This window comes from Temnothorax curvispinosus, unplaced genomic scaffold, assembly GCF_003070985.1.
Source record: "Temnothorax curvispinosus isolate PA1 unplaced genomic scaffold, ASM307098v1 QBEX01006657.1, whole genome shotgun sequence".
NCBI classification, from domain to species: Eukaryota; Metazoa; Arthropoda; class Insecta; order Hymenoptera; family Formicidae; genus Temnothorax; species Temnothorax curvispinosus.
Genome location: NW_020216437.1, coordinates 2025503 through 2042341, shown reverse-complemented (window position 1 = coordinate 2042341; position 16839 = coordinate 2025503). Strand labels below are relative to the sequence as shown.

The 16839-nt window shown below is 39.2% G+C and overlaps 4 protein-coding genes across 8 annotated transcripts in view; 2 read left to right on the top strand and 2 right to left on the bottom strand.

The window, feature by feature from the left end:
- The window catches only part of LOC112456178 (myb protein), a 31613-nt gene extending 27058 nt beyond the window's left edge, over nucleotides 1–4555 (top strand). For both annotated transcript variants that reach the window (XM_025018559.1, XM_025018558.1), the window contains exons 8-10: nucleotides 123–212; nucleotides 2060–2188; nucleotides 2862–4555. In XM_025018559.1, the coding sequence (XP_024874327.1) occupies nucleotides 123–212; nucleotides 2060–2188; nucleotides 2862–2996 (354 nt within the window). In that variant the 3' untranslated portion in view covers nucleotides 2997–4555. The remainder of the gene's footprint in view (nucleotides 1–122; nucleotides 213–2059; nucleotides 2189–2861) is intronic.
- Nucleotides 4556–4739: 184 nt separating this feature from the next.
- On the bottom strand, nucleotides 4740–9797 carry LOC112456181 (RING finger and CHY zinc finger domain-containing protein 1). The gene is made up of 5 exons (XM_025018563.1): nucleotides 8955–9797; nucleotides 7988–8305; nucleotides 7562–7840; nucleotides 7379–7469; nucleotides 4740–7305 (listed from the first exon to the last, which is right to left on the bottom strand). The coding sequence occupies exons 1-5, from the start codon at nucleotides 9363–9365 to the stop codon at nucleotides 7250–7252; spliced, it is 1155 nt and encodes a 384-aa protein (XP_024874331.1). The 5' UTR covers nucleotides 9366–9797; the 3' UTR covers nucleotides 4740–7249.
- A 933-nt stretch (nucleotides 9798–10730) lies between these two features.
- Nucleotides 10731–13378, top strand: LOC112456163 (protoporphyrinogen oxidase). The gene is made up of 2 exons (XM_025018537.1): nucleotides 10731–12828; nucleotides 13035–13378. Exons 1-2 carry the CDS (start codon nucleotides 11719–11721, stop codon nucleotides 13356–13358), a joined length of 1434 nt encoding a protein of 477 aa, XP_024874305.1. The 5' UTR covers nucleotides 10731–11718; the 3' UTR covers nucleotides 13359–13378.
- On the bottom strand, nucleotides 13233–15560 carry LOC112456164 (transcription initiation factor TFIID subunit 13). Of its 4 annotated transcripts, none has more exons than XM_025018541.1 (5): nucleotides 15306–15560; nucleotides 15096–15220; nucleotides 14519–14756; nucleotides 14277–14378; nucleotides 13233–13319 (listed from the first exon to the last, which is right to left on the bottom strand). In XM_025018541.1, exons 2-5 carry the CDS (start codon nucleotides 15120–15122, stop codon nucleotides 13315–13317), a joined length of 372 nt encoding a protein of 123 aa, XP_024874309.1. In that variant the 5' UTR covers nucleotides 15123–15220; nucleotides 15306–15560; the 3' UTR covers nucleotides 13233–13314. The 4 variants fall into 4 exon arrangements, with proteins under 4 accessions (XP_024874309.1, XP_024874308.1, XP_024874306.1 ...); XM_025018540.1 differs by lacking the exon at nucleotides 13233–13319 and adding an exon at nucleotides 13862–13954; XM_025018538.1 differs by lacking the exon at nucleotides 13233–13319 and having other exon boundaries at nucleotides 13961–14378.
- Between the last annotated feature and the right edge of the window lie 1279 nt (nucleotides 15561–16839).

Sequence of the window (16839 nt, the reverse complement as noted above, 5' to 3'; positions counted from 1 at the left end):
AAATCTAGAAATATACGCCGTCCGCAATTTAATGATATTCTAATTATTATGTTCATTGAACGCACTCATAAATCTCGAGAAATTTGAGACAAACGGATAATAATATATATCTTTTATCGTAGAGTAAAAGTTTGGAGACTTCCACACTGTTCTCACCCGCATCTATGGCATTGGAAGATAGCTTTTTGACGGCAGGACCCAGTCCTACAAAGGTAGAGCAACGTACTCAAAATCAAATTCAAATTCATAATCAACCCGCCCTATCCTGGTATTATTCTCGTACCAATCGTCCTTAGACACGCTAGCCGGCCTTCTAACTTTTCTTTCAACGCTATGTCTTTGTACTTGAATTTTTTGCCTGTATCTTCACATCTCATTTATATAATGCTTCTTATTCATTATTTGAGGGACAAAATCCAATTAGCGCAGAAGATATCGATAATTCTTTATTATTTTTTTCTTCTACTGCTATTTGTATTCCTTTCGTCGCTTAATATTGCCCAATCCAAAGATTATTAATTCTTGTTAATTTTAGGTATATAAACTAACATTAAGGTCACTCGATCTATTTATTGAAACTTATACCAGTGCCGAGACCTTGGCCGTTAATTATTTATATTTATTTAATATTACTATTAATTTTATTATTTTAAAACTATAAATATTAATTTATACGTCGAAAATGAGAGGAAACGTTCATGTTATTTAATCGTGACCAATAGAAAAAAGCATTTAAATTTATTTATGCGCATACCTTTGTGACAGACATTTGTTGGTCTTGCAAATTGTGGTCATTTTTTTTTATATATCTTTTGCTCGATGAATTAAATTATTAATTATTTCGTTGTAAGCTTGTACATATAATCGGCAGGTGACCGATCTTGTTTCGTTTTTGTTTGCTTCAGTCTTAACTTCGCTGAGAATGGATTCTGACAATGAATCGCAAATGACTAATATATTAATGACGTTGTGCTTGCAAAATATGCGGCGGTAGCATGAGAAAGGGGTATCGTACAATCGATCCTACGTAAATTTTATCATTTTAAACAACATGTTAACATCCATTCCATGTCAGATCTTCGTCCTTTAAAACGAATCCTCGATGTAGCCCTGCACGAGCGTAATGTTTTTTAAATATTTTTATTAATATTTATATTTAAATAATATATATGTAAATATTTATATTATTTATATGTAGTTGTTTTCTTCTTTTTTTTTTAATGATATATTGAGTTGTCGCATGTTAATTGCATACACTAACTAATAAATTGCATTACACTAACTGAAATCGTTTTCCTTATACAGGCCTGGCCTAGCGTACCAAAGTACCTCAATCTTTTCCCAATCCAAAGATATTTATGCGGGATATCCAGTCGAGAACAACCCTAGTGCGCGAATCTAAAATGTGAAGGCCTAGTCTCTTTTTTTTTCTTCTTTTTACTTGAACATTTGTTCAACTTGACTAAAGTATCACGAGTTTTCCCATCTATCTTTTTCGAGTTCTTTTTTCTTTCTTCGGAAAAAAATTTCAGAGAAATCTTCTTTCACTTTCCTTATCATATAAAAGTTCAGTATAATTCAGAAAATTCGGTGTAAAAGTAATCAAGATTCTTAAATTATAGTTACTTAGATGAGTTGAGAAAGTGTCTCGAGATGTGAAATCTTGAGCTCATAGACAGGGAGCGATATACAAACAAAAGTCATCCTTGCCCAAAATCAGCCTTTACGCCCTCACCTAAGAGCCTAGTCATTCCACAAATTGTGGGCAGTCTTCTTCTCTTTCTTTTTGCTCTTTCTCTCTTCCTCTGGAAAAGGCGTTGAACGAGAAAGGAGAACACAACGTGATGTATCGTTGCAAATTCCTTGATCCTCGAAAAATACTTCGATCTGTCTCTCTTCGTCAATTATTTGCGAGTCTCAAGTCGTTTTCCTCTCTTTCTTTTTCCTCTCTCGCACTCCTTATATTCACTCTTCGAAATATAAAGCCAATTCTATTGTTTTTTTTTTCTAAGAACATCTCTTATTTGCCGGCTGTAGCTAGTGTGTCTATCCTTTCCAGACTCCTCACGACTTTACGTCCGTACAACAACGGAAGCCGAATGCCAAGAGAGCGATCACGTTTGACGCATTCGACAGTCCTTATTGTATCTTCAGCCCTCTGCCTCTCAGGCCGGTAAAACGCACCAAGGTGAGTTCCTTGTTTAACACTTTGTCTTTTTTCACGCAGGTCGCGCACTTATAAACGTTAATTTCATCGAGCTTTAAAATCTAATTTACAGAGACAATTAGTTGACTGATTGCGGCTAACTGTAAATTGTGTCTAATATTGTATGTTTATATCGCAGCGAATATTGAATTTTATGTCTGTGATTGCGTACGCTGCCAAGTAGAATATTCTACCCCGATAGGAAAATTTCTATAAGATTATATGACGAAATCTGGATAAAATTTGGTAATTTTTAAATGTTATAACATGAAATATTAACGTAATCAGTATGGCAAAGTTTTAAATAAAGAATCCATCGGTTTTCGTCGGATATCCATGAAACAAGTCTGCGTATTTGTTCGCATTCGAAAATTGTCGCGGAATTGGCCAAACGTGAGCTGAATTTATCAATTCTTGGGCAAATATCATATTTATAAATTTTATTCTGACAAAACCGCTGCGTTATGGCGAATTATCTTAATGCAATTATTGTGAAATTTTTCCACACATTTCGTGACGTAATTATTGTACAATATTTGCATCCTTTTCCTATCGGGGTACTACTAAATTAAACATTGCAACACGGTTACTACAGATGTATTGCTGGCGCGCGCGTGGACTCGCAATTATCAGATTTCTTCTCTCTTGTTCGTAGACACAATTGGAAGCGCAGTGGATAACAGTGGCGTGCGGTCGTACCCGCGACCAGCTTGACATGACCCGCGCCGCCCGACGCTTCTTGAGCAATCATGGATATGTGCCGTTGCGCCCACGTTCTTTGAATTTCTGAGAACAAGAGGAAGGAATGTAAAAAGCAAAATACCGGCGCTCGCGGTCGCACTTTGTGGTACAAAAGACGAAATCGTTAAACTAGTCGTAGATGAAGATGTAAGGGCGCTTCCGTTTCAGGAAGGCGCGCGGATCACTATCGGTTATTTCACGCGCTATGAATTCGAGATGTAAATTAAGCGACGAATTCGATCGGTTGACCTCGATGTGCGTGGATTAACTCTACACTGCGCGGGTGACAAAGAGGGTACCTTGGAAAAAAAAGCGGAAATAAATGATGGTAATAACTCTTTCCTTAATCCTCGGGGATAACCGAATTAGACGTGGATCTAACATGGAAATGAACATATACATATATCTTCTCTCCTCCGTCTCTTAAACATCTTCTTTTAAAAATTAGCATTTTTAACCGTGCATTCGTTTCGAAAAAAAAAGTATAGATTATTTATTCGAACGATTGTGTGTGTGACACTTTCTATTGGAAATTATTTATCATTTGTTGGAGATTATTTATTCGAACGATTGATACTTTCTATTGGAAATTATTTATCTTTCTCTTGCGAGAAAACTGAATATATATATGCAATAAAAGCAGATGTAGGAGATGGAGCGAAGAAGTAGCTGTTTCACGATTTGCAAAATTTAAACATTATGTCACTTTGTAGAATTGTTCTGTATTTTGTGATTTCTTTTTGGATATATTTATAAATATATATATGTATATAGCACATGTATGTATATATCACGGCGATCTTGCGCTGCGCGTGAACTTGCCGCGAGACACTACAGTGTCTCTTGATATACACACATATAGCACATAGTATACATATAATACATATATATCTTTTATATAATGTATTTAGATGTAGCCAACATGCTAGTTTCCCTCCTCAAGCTAGAATTCTAGATCCACTTCTGAAGAGGTGCTAATGATAGAGTACTGATAAATTGATTCTGTGTAAAGAAAGGAGACCAGGTTCAACCCGTGTGCGCACCGTAGAGTTGAAAGTTTCTCGTCGTTGTACGAAGTTATGCGTCGTTGTAGATATCGTCGGTAATTTTGGACGCGTCGAGTGCAATTTGTTGAATTCGCTTATACGTAACATATACGAAAGCCACAGTGCAACCGAATTTTCATCCAGGATCACGGGGTTGTTGCACTTTATCGACTTTAATTCCGTCGCGCCGTTCTCGCCGGAGGTGTAAGTAATACGAAAATAGATCTTTGGCGTCCACGTACGGGATAATAAGAAGTAGGATACTATATATAATTTTGTAATTTTATTTACTACTTTCCCTGTAAACTCCGTCCCGTGGAAGAATGATTTCAGTCTGCGTATTTGATTAAACGGAAGAGAAGTTTAAAAAAAAAAAAAAAAAAAAAAACCGCGGAAGATATAAGTTTAAAACACAAGCAATAAATAAACAGCGTCTATCCCGTGACATTAATACGGTTACCAACCTAGAGGCGAATTTCTAGGGAGGTATTTCTGGCAGACGGAAATCATTCCTTCATAGAACAAAAACCCGCAATAAAATATAACAGTTCTGCTTCTGTTTCATCGTGAGATTTTAATGCACATACCCGAATCGCATAAACGCGGATGTCAACAAATTAATATACGCTCTTGGCGAAACACGCGCGTTTTCCGTGCGCAAGTACGTACCCACTCTTGTCATCCTCTTTTTATTTTATATATATATATAAATATGGGAAAGATTAAATAAATAAAATTATAATTGATTTATTTGATATAATAGTATATATTATACGTAATATAAAACAAAATCATTATTGCAACCATTATGTACAAAGAGCCTTTGTAATTCATATTTAATTTACAAGTGAATAATAAAATCGTGATAATAATCACAATGGAATCTACGTATACCGTTCTGCGTCACAAAGTTTTTCTAATGCAGATTAGACACGTAATATGCGAGATGCTTTTAATCTGTTGACGGATCCTAAACAGGTAAACATTTAACATTTAATAAAGTTGCTTCAATGGAATTAGGAATGTTATACAATTAAATGCAATTGTCATAGCACCCATTAATATCATTCCTAAAAACATATGTATATGAAGAGCGACATTAATGAATGTGACAATTATTAATTGCACTGTTCGCTGATGTATGGAATTATAACAATTTAATATAACATAACAATATAATATCGAGCACCCTAAAAAATTTTCGATGCTTCCGCATCTAAGTATGCTTCATTTTTATAACATGAATATAAAAAAAGAAACTTACAGAGATTTTTAGGACTGCTCAATATTTTATTGCTTATTAAAAATATCACTATAATATCACTAAAATATCACTAAAAATTCGCTAAAATATCATTAATATTCACTAAAATAGAATGATAAATGGAATGGTAAGGTTGAAGTCACCGGTATCGCGATTTGTCTTACTCAGGAACAAAATCTTGAAAAATTGCATTTCAAGCGACACTTGACCTGTAGCATTTTAAATAATCCTACGAAACCGTCAAATCCGAGCTTAAAATTTAATCGTGCCTGCCGAACGTTTTTAGACTGTTTATCATAAAGTGAGCTATATCTGACAATAGCTATTCGGTAATTAGAAATTGTTTATCAAACGTGACAGCAAGATTCATGATTAATGCCGTGATTATTCAAGTATTCCACCTAGATATTATATGTATGTGTGTACAATTACACTAAAACAGATTATATATATTAATAGGCGAATATATTAGCTGCTAAGAGAATGCTTCTCCCAGGAGAGATGCAAATTCAATATATGCACATCGAAATGCACCGGTACATATGTACGTAATATATCTTAGCATTATTCAACGAAAAGTATAACTTTTCCCTAATTATTCGCTACGTTGATATATTTTATTGTTTGCATTAGTGTGTGCCACCCGTGCGGATTCACCTGTGTTTTGTATAAAACATTCACACTTACGAGAAAAATCGTAGTAGGAGCAGCAATACGCGCTCAAATATTCCGCGACTAGATTACGACTAAATGAGATCTTTCCCTAAATAAAACAGAATGTATAAGGCTGGAACCTTCCAAGCGATTAACGAACAGAAATTTGTCTTAAGGCTTTACTCTTGTTTCTACACGATCGACTTATGCTGTCATTTAAAATGTGCTGTCATTTAAAGTACAATGAATTAGGCCACCAAGCATTACATTTTAATCTGGCAAAGATGCTATGTATATATTATCTTCCACTGCTTTCGTTAGATATTTTTTCTGGATTTTGTTAGATATTTACGAGAAAACTGGTGTTGCAGCAACGTATAAATATGCAGAGTATGTAGTTTTACTTAAGATAGGGTGACACGGTGCTACACTGCCTAATATGAAAAATTTCGAAACATTGTATTATTTTTCTCCATCTTCTCTTAAACACACGTACGTATACACACACATACACATTACACACGTGCCATTTCACAATTTTTTTAATTATTTTCTTAGGCGTAATTAGTAGTCAACTGCTAATGCAGTTGTCATTCTGAAGATAAATGTAGCCAGACGCAGAAAATATATACAGAATATCCAAATCTATCGCGCAGAACTTTTGTCGATAATCTTTATGGAGCAATTTAAAATTCAAATTTTTTTAATAAAAAATGTTGCAGTAACTACAGCTACTTTTAAGCTGCAAGAAGGAACACGAAGCTTTAATTATAATACTTATTGTTGGAAATGGAAAAATTGCAACAAAATAAAATATATTTTCGTTGAAAATATCGACTCCAAATCCTGATATGCCTGAAATACTGCGCGATAAGTCTGGATATCCTGTCTAACGATAAGATAAAAACATTGAAAATATAAAAATCGATAATCCTCGTAAATGTACGCGAAAAAGAACATCTGCAAAATATTTCCACTTCATCGACCATTGCTTCGTGATTTAATAAAGTTTGCAGAAATATTTTGTTAATACTTACGTTACTGAAATCATCTACATACTCAACCTCGAAGATTGTGCTACAGCGTATTATATAAAATAACCGAAAACGGTTATGCATTAGTTCTGATAACATCAATGGTCATTTAACAAGATATTTAATTTTTACTGTACTACCTCGGCTTAAACAAAAAGTACTACAAAGGCAACAAAAGTGCAATTTGCTACAAAAAGATGAAATAAAGATAAAATTCTAAAATACAAATACTCTCCTATCATCGTTACTATATTCCTTCCACGATCGATGGACAGTATCGGATAATATTATCCGAACTTTGGCTTTACGATCCTTCCTTCTCTTCTGTAATACCAGCTGCTTCGTTCAGGGCATCGGGATCTGCACAAATTATCGAGAATTCACATAATCGTTCCACGAGGGTTAAATCAATCGATTAGTAATTGATCGTCACCTGAACAAGGTGAGCCTTTTATCCTGCAGGTGTTGTAGCTACCACAGTTCAAGCACTTCAATCCAACGATGTGAAACTTTACCGTAGATTCCTGAAATAACAGGTATCTTGCCATTAATATCACTCAATCATTTTTCACGCCTCAGCATTTCGGATATATGTATGAAGAAGTAGATTTTTTACCTCGTGGCAGTCTTTACATAAGATATCGGTTTTACAGTCGCTATATTCCTCCGGCATCGGTGTCAGCGATACCTCGGCGTCCAAGTATTTCCACAAGTCCGTCATGTCTAAGAGTGACACCTGACAGGACGGGCAGGCGTAATGTCCCGAGTTCAGTAATTCCTCAAAACACATACGGTGAAGCAAATGCCCACAATCGGGAATGTGACACGGTATACGACTCGTGTGAATGTCTTCCAGGCACACGGGACAATTGGAATGTGAGACATTTTCTATGCACTGTAAAATAAAATTTATTCCGTGTATAATAATTGCAAACTGAGAATGTAAACGACAGGGTTCAATTATTTCTTTGCGCGTTCCGAATACATCAATTACAATCATTTTATCGTACAAAACATGCATCTTGCATTATCGTATCCTTACCGTATGCCCGTTTTGTAACTGAATCGGCAAACACATGTTGCACTTGGCACAATGAAAGAACTTGTCACGGCCGCCGACTCTACATATTCCGCATCCGTCGCAATGGTATTGATTTTTATCCTCGTCGTCGAAGAGATTGCACTCCAGGCAGGTGTACTTGCCAAATTGACAATGGCAATTCTGACAGGTAGCTTGGACAGGTTGACGAGTGTCGCATAGAACGCATATCAATTCTGTCACTTCTTTCCTATTCACTGTGTGCGTCTCTTGCTCGTCGTGACAAAACCGACAGGTATACACCTTGTTGCAGCATGGAGTCTATGAAGAGAAAAAAAAATCAAGAGCATGTAAAAGAGATCAGATTTGAAAAGGAAAATAATTAATTAGGAAACAAAGCATACATTTTTCATTACTATTACATTTCTAATTTATACAAGAATGTTAACACAACTTATATGTAAAATAAATAAATATATATGAGTCTCAAGATTAGACTCATTAATAGTTACTCGACATTTAAATTACGTCTCTATCTAAAAAGAAGTAAAGCGTCCTATATCAGGCTTTTCATATGTGCAAAATAAATATATCATGAGTCTTAAGATCAGACTCATTAACAGCCATGAACCTACGATACTCGACATTTAAATTACAGCATCCCTATCTAAAAATAACTAGAAGAAGTTTAATGTTTCATATCATACTCCGATAACAGCCATGACGCTAGATAATGTTTCATTATCATACTCCTATAACAACCTACGATACTCGACATTCAAATTACAACATCCCTATCAAAAAATAACTACAAGTTTAATGTTTCATATCATACTCCGATAAACGCCAATTTTTAAGACTGTATAATATTTATAGTTTTATTTGTCAAACTAAATCATCAGTTTACTCTACGAGCTACTCTGCTAATCGAAGCTGGCCGTAGAACAACGGGCCACATCCCCAAGCTTACCACGAATTTCGATTTTCGCTTGTAGTGCTCGCAGCCGTAGTTATTGTTCGCAACGAGCGTCTCCTTGCCCGAGGTAGACGGGAGACACATGGTCCACACGCAGTTTCCCTTCTTCACGGGCTTCCGGGCGTCCTTGCGATCCCTGTCGTCGCGATCCACGCCGGCGGCGGCGGCGGCCTGCTCGGCGTCGCCGCCGCTCGGATCCTCGTCGTCGCGTTCGACGACCCCGGCGGCCTCGTCGTCGTTCGCGCGATCCGCGACGGCCTCCTCGACGGCGCCGTCGCGACTCGACGCCTCGTCGTCGCGATCCCCGACCGCCTCCTCGACGGCGCCGTCGCTACTACTCGTCGCCTCCTCGTCGTCGCGCTCCGCGACGCCGCGCGACGCCTTCTCGCTGTCGCCGTTCTGCATCGCCGACGTAACCCGCTGGATTCTCCGTTCGCTCTATCCCGTCGGCCTCATCGACGCCAGGACCAGCACGCGACCTTCCCGCCGATTAACGCCGGTGCATCTCGCGCACTTGCCGCCGTCCCCGTTCCCGCCGTCCACGTCCTCGTCCTCGTTGCCGAAAACTCGCGCGAGTCCGTAAACGGGACCTCCGTAGGGGCTCCGTGCTCCTTGGACCGACTGACGTGGGCGATGAAAATTGACGAGAACACTCGAGGCGGGAAGCGGGAATAAAGCGTCAGCGAGATTCCGGGAAAACGGGGTCGATCCGCGACCACCACACACACTCCGTCGCGAGTGGAGATCCTCGATCCTCCACCAGCTCACGACCACACCGCACGCGCACTGCAGAGCTCGCACTGACTTTGCCAAACGGCGACCGACGTCACTGACGTCGGCTGGATTCGGGGAGCGCGCTATTAGCGCTATTTGCTTGTTCTATCCTTGTTTTACACCTGATGAGCGATAAAGACAGAATGATGCAATAGCGCTAATAGCGCGCTCCTCGAATGCAGCCGTCATGGTAGAAATACTTGTATTTCAATTAATATTAAATTACATTAATTTTATGGAATATTCTTTATTCGTGTTCTATTTTCCCTCTTTATTCCATAAGTATCTTTTTACAACGAAATATATACAATTTATGTGAGACGAGCGTGGCCTAGTAGACAGCGCACTGGTCTACTGAGCCAAAGGTCCCGGGTTCGATTCCCCGGTAGAGCTAGAAAATTTTATTCGCTCGTTCTCCTCTCGGCAGGCAATGGCAAACCACCGAGAGTATGTCTTGCCATGAAAACTTCTCTAAAAAATTGCCGTTCGAAATCGGCGTTAAACTGTAGGTTCCATGTACAATGTGTATAATCTACGTGCGCAACACATGTATATGAAGAGAAGTCACCACGCTCGGACACGAGTAATAGGACGAGGATGGGGGGATTACAATTTATAAATACTGACATTACGAATATTTTATAATACATTTGTTACACGCATACATAACACATATATAACACATATATAACTCAAAAATAACGCATATATAATGTCATTATATATGTAAAAATTTTTGTTATATGTCAGGTTTCCATTTATATAAATGCAAAATATAAATACATAATATGTAAAAAGATACTAAAATTTATCTGACTGAGATCATGGTAGAAATACAAGGGTATGCTCTTGCGCATATTTCCGAACCCAGCCAATCAGCGACTTGTATTTCTACCATGACTGACGTCAGTTCGTCCGTCGTCAGTCCCGTCGGGAAGGGGAAAGGAACGCTGAATTCCGCGCGTATGTGCACTCGTCTAGGTACAACGTATACAACTCGGTGCGTCACGATCGTTGGAATCCGAGTCGAGGAAATGAGGAAATCTAGCCCTTTCCTCATTTTTTTTTATCAATTCGATGTTAAAAAAAATTATTCGCCTTCATTTCTTTCATTCCCAAATCATATAAGATCCCTTGAACAATATAATCCTAAATCCATCGTAATTCGTACTGAGGATCTGATAAATCCTCGATAAATCACGACCTTGAACGTCGAAGATCCGTCGCGATCTATCAAAAGAAGAAGAAAGTCTTTGCTTTTTGCGGTCCGCCAGACGCTTCTGACGATCAAAACGTTGTCGAACGTGGAGCATCGAGCATCGTCCAGCGTCCAGCTGCGAAACATAATCGACATAATGCAGGATTCAGGCAGGAATAGTTAGAGATTGTTAGATGTATCCGGATATGTCCGAAAGTATGCGATGTCGCGAATCTTCTCACGTGCCTACGTTGCTGTGATCTTCTCTGTAGAACGTAACTCGAGATAGAGTGGCTGTAATTCGTTTGGAGATTTAATTTAGAGTCAGGGAAAATAGGAAATTTTAAAGAGCAAGGACGATTGGACGCAGCTGGGACCTCGCACGTGTTTCCGCCTGTAAAACATAACCTGCTATCTTGAGAGCGCCTTTTCAAGCTTTGGAAAAAATAAATCGCCCGTCGTGCTTCGAATGTCCTTTCGAATATCCTTTCGATGTCATCGCCAAAGTGGAGCCAACAGAATTAAAATATTCGAGTTACATCGCGTGTCACGTTCCTATAAATTGTCATCCTGCAAATGACTTAGCACATATTTGTTTTACTTTTGCGAATAGATTTGTTCTTTATTCATATATAATAATAAATATCGTTTGTATATAATAAAATACTGTAAATTATTACTTGTAGATTTTTCACGTAAGCTAACATACATTAGCACTTAATCGCGTAACATTGCGCTGACATCGACTATTTATCAGAGCCGTTGGACTCCTCTTAAAGTACTGAAATGACAGTAATACTAGGAGGCGGTATATCAGGCCTGTCGGCAGCGTATTACGCTCTAGACGCGAAACTATCGTCTATCATTTTACTGGAGGCTTCCAGTCGCGTGGGTGGGTGGATACGTAGCAGAAGCTCGCCTAGCGGAGCGATTTTCGAGCAAGGACCAAGAACCGTAAGAACACTTGGCGAAGGTGGGAAAAACACCCTTAATCTGATAGATGACCTGCAATTGAACGACAAATTAGTTTACATTGGAATAAGCCACCCTGTGGCGTCGAATCGATTGATTTACATGGACGAGGCGCTGCATCGTCTGCCAAATTCTTTGAAGGGTATCTTCAAGACGTCCTCGCTGCTAGATCGTCCCTTGATCAACCGCATATGGACGGACTTGAGGGCTCCCAAGGTGTCTATGGAGGACGAGAGCATTTATAGTTTCGTCCAAAGAAGATTGGGCCAGGATATTGCGGACAACATCATCAGCCCCATGATCTGTGGGATCTGTGCGGGCGATGCCCGCGAGATAAGCGTTAACTTTCTGCTCAAATCGCTGTTCGAAGCGGAACAGAAACACGGCTCCATAATGAAAGGCTTGCTGATGAAAAGAATCTTTGCAAAATCAAAAGACAAAGCTGACGCAGCGAAGGATAATGCGGATCATGAGTCCGCGGTCGGATCGTTGACTTTGGTGGAGAAAGCACAAAAGGAGAGATGGATACTGTGGGGCTTGCGGGGAGGACTCGAGCAATTGCCTCGGGCACTGGCCGATAACGTGAAGGAACGAGGAGCGCGGATACAGACTGAGAAGAGGTGCGAAAAGCTTACGTTTAAATCGGATCGCGTGGAACTGTCGGTCAATGGCGAGCCTCAGGAATGCTCGCGCGTTATCTCGAGCTTGGGCGCGAAGGACCTGGCCGAGCTGTTGCGCGAGCAACATCCTGGACTGTCAGCGGAACTTAAAGCGATACCTACCGTAACGGTGGGAGTGGTTAATCTTGAATTCCAGGGAAATGTACTGCTTCTGCAGGCGTTCGGCTTCCTCGTACCGCCGAAGGAAAATTTACCTCTGCTAGGGGTGATCTTCGACTCCTGCATATTCCCCGAGTCTTCCACGGTACGTGTGTATCTCGGAACGATTTTATTGTCCGCTCAGGTCGTTTAGTTTCTTAGTTGATTCACTTACGGCATAATTCACAATCTTTATTTCTAATATATAACTTTTATTTCTATATATACAAAACTGTGAGCATTATAAATTAACGTGTAAGAAAAATTCTTTCACTTAATGATAATAAATTACGTGTTGTGACCATGATTTAGGTGTTGACGGTAATGATGGGAGGTGCGTGGTTCGAGAAATATTTCGGGCCAAATCCGTCGGAGGAGCAATTGTTAACGACGGCGATTAATCACACCAGGAATATCTTACAAATCGAAGAGGAACCAGTCGCCCACAACGTTGCCGTTCTCAAGGACTGTATTCCGCAGCACGTCGTCGGTCATACCGCACGTGTAAAACGCATCCACGATTACATTTCCGCGCACCATATTCCCCTGGCGCTGTGCGGTTCTTCTTACCAAGGTGTAGGACTCAATGACGTTATTCTGTCAGCAAAACAGGCCGTTCGTGACGTTGTAAAATAATTGCAGAATCGCTTGATTCGTGTAAAACCCGTAGGAGACAAAATAACAGCATACAAAATAAATGAAACTACATGCAAACGCTGTTTGACATGCTGAATCACGCAAACCATGCACAAAATTCTGTTATAAAGTTAAAATGAAAATGTAAACGATCTCTGGATAAAACAGTCCACAATTTAAATGATAATAGTAGTAAATAACTATTTTGCTACGTGAAAATATGTGACATACAAAAATAGGAGCAGCAAAATGTGTTTTGCATAGAGTTATATTTGTATTAAACGTACAGTATATAGTTTATTATAGCAATATAATGTAACTTCATTTAAAATATGAATATATAAAGTATATAAAATCTTCCTAAGAGATAGCCAGAGAAACTGTTTTCTTTGTTACATAATATAGAAAAGGCGCTTCTTGAAACCAGTCGCCTCTTTTTTTTTCATTATATTTTTATCAAACTATATATTTCGCAGTAGTGCAAGATTATTTTAATATTTTATCATTTATTTATTTATTGAATTTTACTCTGCCTACTGCGTTTTTGTACAACTATATAATTTATATTAAAAACATAAAAAATTTTTTCTATTTATCTGTAACAAAAGACAGTAAATCAGGTGTTTACTTATGAACAATTATATGTTATTGCAAAATAAAGCGACGTTATCCCAGCAATAAATGTAAATAATAAAAAACCAATACTTTGCTTCGCTCAAGGTACATATGCAGATCAATTATATGACCAAACAGATTGCATTAATACTACTTGCAACTTGATCATGCTGATTTGAAAGATTACTTAAGTAAACGAACGAGAGATTCTCAAGTAGATTAATACAAACTTATACGCATTCAGTTTTACATTCGTTGATGGATATAACATTACAATTTGTATTGTCTACTCTTTGACAGTACCTGCATATTTAACTTCGTCGAAAGCCTTTCTCGCTTTCTTAAGTTCCTCGTTCATCGTTAAAAGATCTTTCACTCTGGCATACTTTCTGGCATCCTTTCTCACTGCAAGTAAATTAACGAATTAAGAATTGGAAAAGTGTACAATATGACAGTAAGTTTCTGTGTGAAAGCAGAAAGCTTTAAACAATTTAAACATTTATTTAATTAAATATGTACTTAAAACGTGCATATGTAATTCTTACCTAAAAATACAATATCTTCCACTTGAACACGTCCTGTACGTCCAATCTCCATAGCTCGATGTGTCATCTCGGTTATGTATTCGATAACCAAATCTTCCAACAAGTCGACACTTTCTGTGTAAGGATTCTGATCGTCGCCGAAGCCATACATCATACAGCGCAGCTCCTTGGAGAAGAGACGTTTCCTTCCACCGGGCAGAGTCCCGCCAATTGGAACCTCTGTTTCTTCGTCCTCGAACTATCAAAGCAGCATGGTATAAGTACATAGTAAGAAAAAAGATTGTGACGGTCACATCTCAGTAATTATTTGTAAGATTTTATTGTCTACTGTATAAAATTAAAGCTTCTAACCAGATTTCTTTGAAAAAAGGTATACTTTTTTAATTTAATTACTTCCTTTAATTAATGTTTCTATTTACATATAAATTATACTCCAAAAAAATAAATGTATACACACACACATACACATTGAAGTAAATTTCAAGGAAATTTGTGAGATGCTCAGATTTATTTACATTCACATGATAAAATGGAACTTAAATTTATGTAGGAAGAAAAGTAAAAGTAAATATCTAACCTGCTCAAAATTTTCTTCAGCTGACATCGTTTTGGAGGCTAGTCTTAAATTCTTCTGACAGTTTCAGCTGATTATCCTCTTTGTATCTCTCTTCACCTATTCCGTATCTGGCGCGTGCACAAAATCTGCCAATACAACAGCAGAAAGATTGTATCAGATAAGAACCGACTGTTTTGTCACATTTTGTTTCTCAATGTTAATGAAATTTACCTAATGACACGTGACACGTACGGCGTACGTCCAGCGTTTAGCACGGCGCTCGGCGTTTATCTCGCCCAGCGACGAAATTCCACTCGTTTCACTCGACACACGAAGGAACGGAATATTCGGCGTACGTTCACTTTGCGACACCCCGTAACCGGATTTCTTTTCGTTTACGAGAAAGAAATTACACGAGCGACGTCTCGCACCGTTCAACGTTCAACCGTTCGACGTGTTTACGTACTACTTGCTTGTGTACGCCGCCGCCGCCGAGTCGGCTGTGGTCGAGTGAATCGGGAGATACGATACGTCGGACGCGAGTCGAGCCCCCAGATCTGGCCAATCACGTTCGGCCGCTCCGAGCCGCCGCCGCGCCGTGCTCCGTGCTTCGTGCTTCGTGCTTCGTGCTCCGTGCCATGTTTATTCGGAACGCGCTCGTTGCTCATCGTTCCTGCGATTGGCACTCCTGCTCCTCGTTTCGCGGGCCGCGAGAATAATCGCCTACGCGAGTAAGTACGTGCCGTGTAACGTGCGCGTTAAATAATTTGCGAGTGTGTCAAGTGTTTGTACGGAATAAACGTATCGCGCGAATAATCGCTCGCTCGAGACGGAGACATCGAGGTGGAGATGTCGAGGCGCAGTCGGCGATGGTATGTACGGCAATTCCGAACGATCGCTTTCGTCGTGATATTCGCGGGCGATAATCGTGGCGCTCGCTCGTCCCGACACATTCTGGACTCGAATGTGTAGCGTTCATTCGTCTCGTGCCGTGCTTCGAGCGCGCTGTGCCGGAATTGTCGTGTGAGAGTTGTCTCCGATCTCTGATTCTCTTCGTACGGAAAAAGAGGACTACTGAGTTATATTGCCGTATCGAGTGATTCGAGTTATGGCACGCCGGCGCCGTGATACATCGCCCGTGAATGCTTCAAAAATCTCGCATATCTCGCGTCGCGTAAGTCAGCGGCCGGCAGTCACGATTCTTCGTCGTGCAAATTAATAATGCAATTTTACTTTGGCGAAATTTACGAGTTCGATATGATATCACGTGTGATATTTAATTTCAGAGTACGCTATTGAAATTAAATTACTCACGTATAATATCGAACAATATCGTACAATATCGAACTCGTAAATTTCGCGAAAGTTATAAAATTGCATTGTTAATAATGTTAATTATTTGCACGACGAAGAATCGTGAGACTGCCGGTCGCTGATCCGACTTACGCGACGCGAGATATACGAGAAGCATTCACGAGCGATGTATCATGGCGTTCCACTGATTCAGTATTTTTGATTAACCAAACTGCGTCTGCGTGTCTTTATATTAATCGTCCGCTCGATTCGCGTAGTATCGAGAGACAAGTTGCCGACATCTTTTGGAACATTTCGTCGCCACTCGCCATTAAAGTAACGCGGTGATGAACGCAGAACGAATCGGGGCAATTTTATTCCAATTCTTTGTAGCTTATCTATCCATATTTGTATATCGATAACTTGATTTTATAATATACTTTTATATCTCGCAGTAAAGAACTTTCTTCCC

What these genes read in the sequence shown, in the direction of transcription:
- LOC112456164 (XM_025018538.1), bottom strand. Translation starts at nt 15,122, where the DNA reads ATGTCAGCTGAAGAAAATTTTGAGCAG. An exon ending in CTGAAGAAAATTTTGAGCAG is followed by an intron (nt 14,757 to 15,095) that starts GTTAGATATTTA and finishes CTGCTTTGATAG; the next exon opens with TTCGAGGACGAAGAAACAGA. An exon ending in GGAAGATATTGTATTTTTAG is followed by an intron (nt 14,379 to 14,518) that starts GTAAGAATTACA and finishes ATTTACTTGCAG; the next exon opens with TGAGAAAGGATGCCAGAAAG.
- LOC112456181 (XM_025018563.1), bottom strand. Translation starts at nt 9,365, where the DNA reads ATGCAGAACGGCGACAGCGAGAAGGCGTCGCGCGGCGTCGCGGAGCGC. An exon ending in AGTTACAAAACGGGCATACG is followed by an intron (nt 7,841 to 7,987) that starts GTAAGGATACGA and finishes TTTATTTTACAG; the next exon opens with TGCATAGAAAATGTCTCACA. An exon ending in TATGTAAAGACTGCCACGAG is followed by an intron (nt 7,470 to 7,561) that starts GTAAAAAATCTA and finishes CTGTTATTTCAG; the next exon opens with GAATCTACGGTAAAGTTTCA.
- LOC112456163 (XM_025018537.1), top strand. Translation starts at nt 11,719, where the DNA reads ATGACAGTAATACTAGGAGGCGGTATATCAGGCCTGTCGGCAGCGTAT. An exon ending in TATTCCCCGAGTCTTCCACG is followed by an intron (nt 12,829 to 13,034) that starts GTACGTGTGTAT and finishes ACCATGATTTAG; the next exon opens with GTGTTGACGGTAATGATGGG.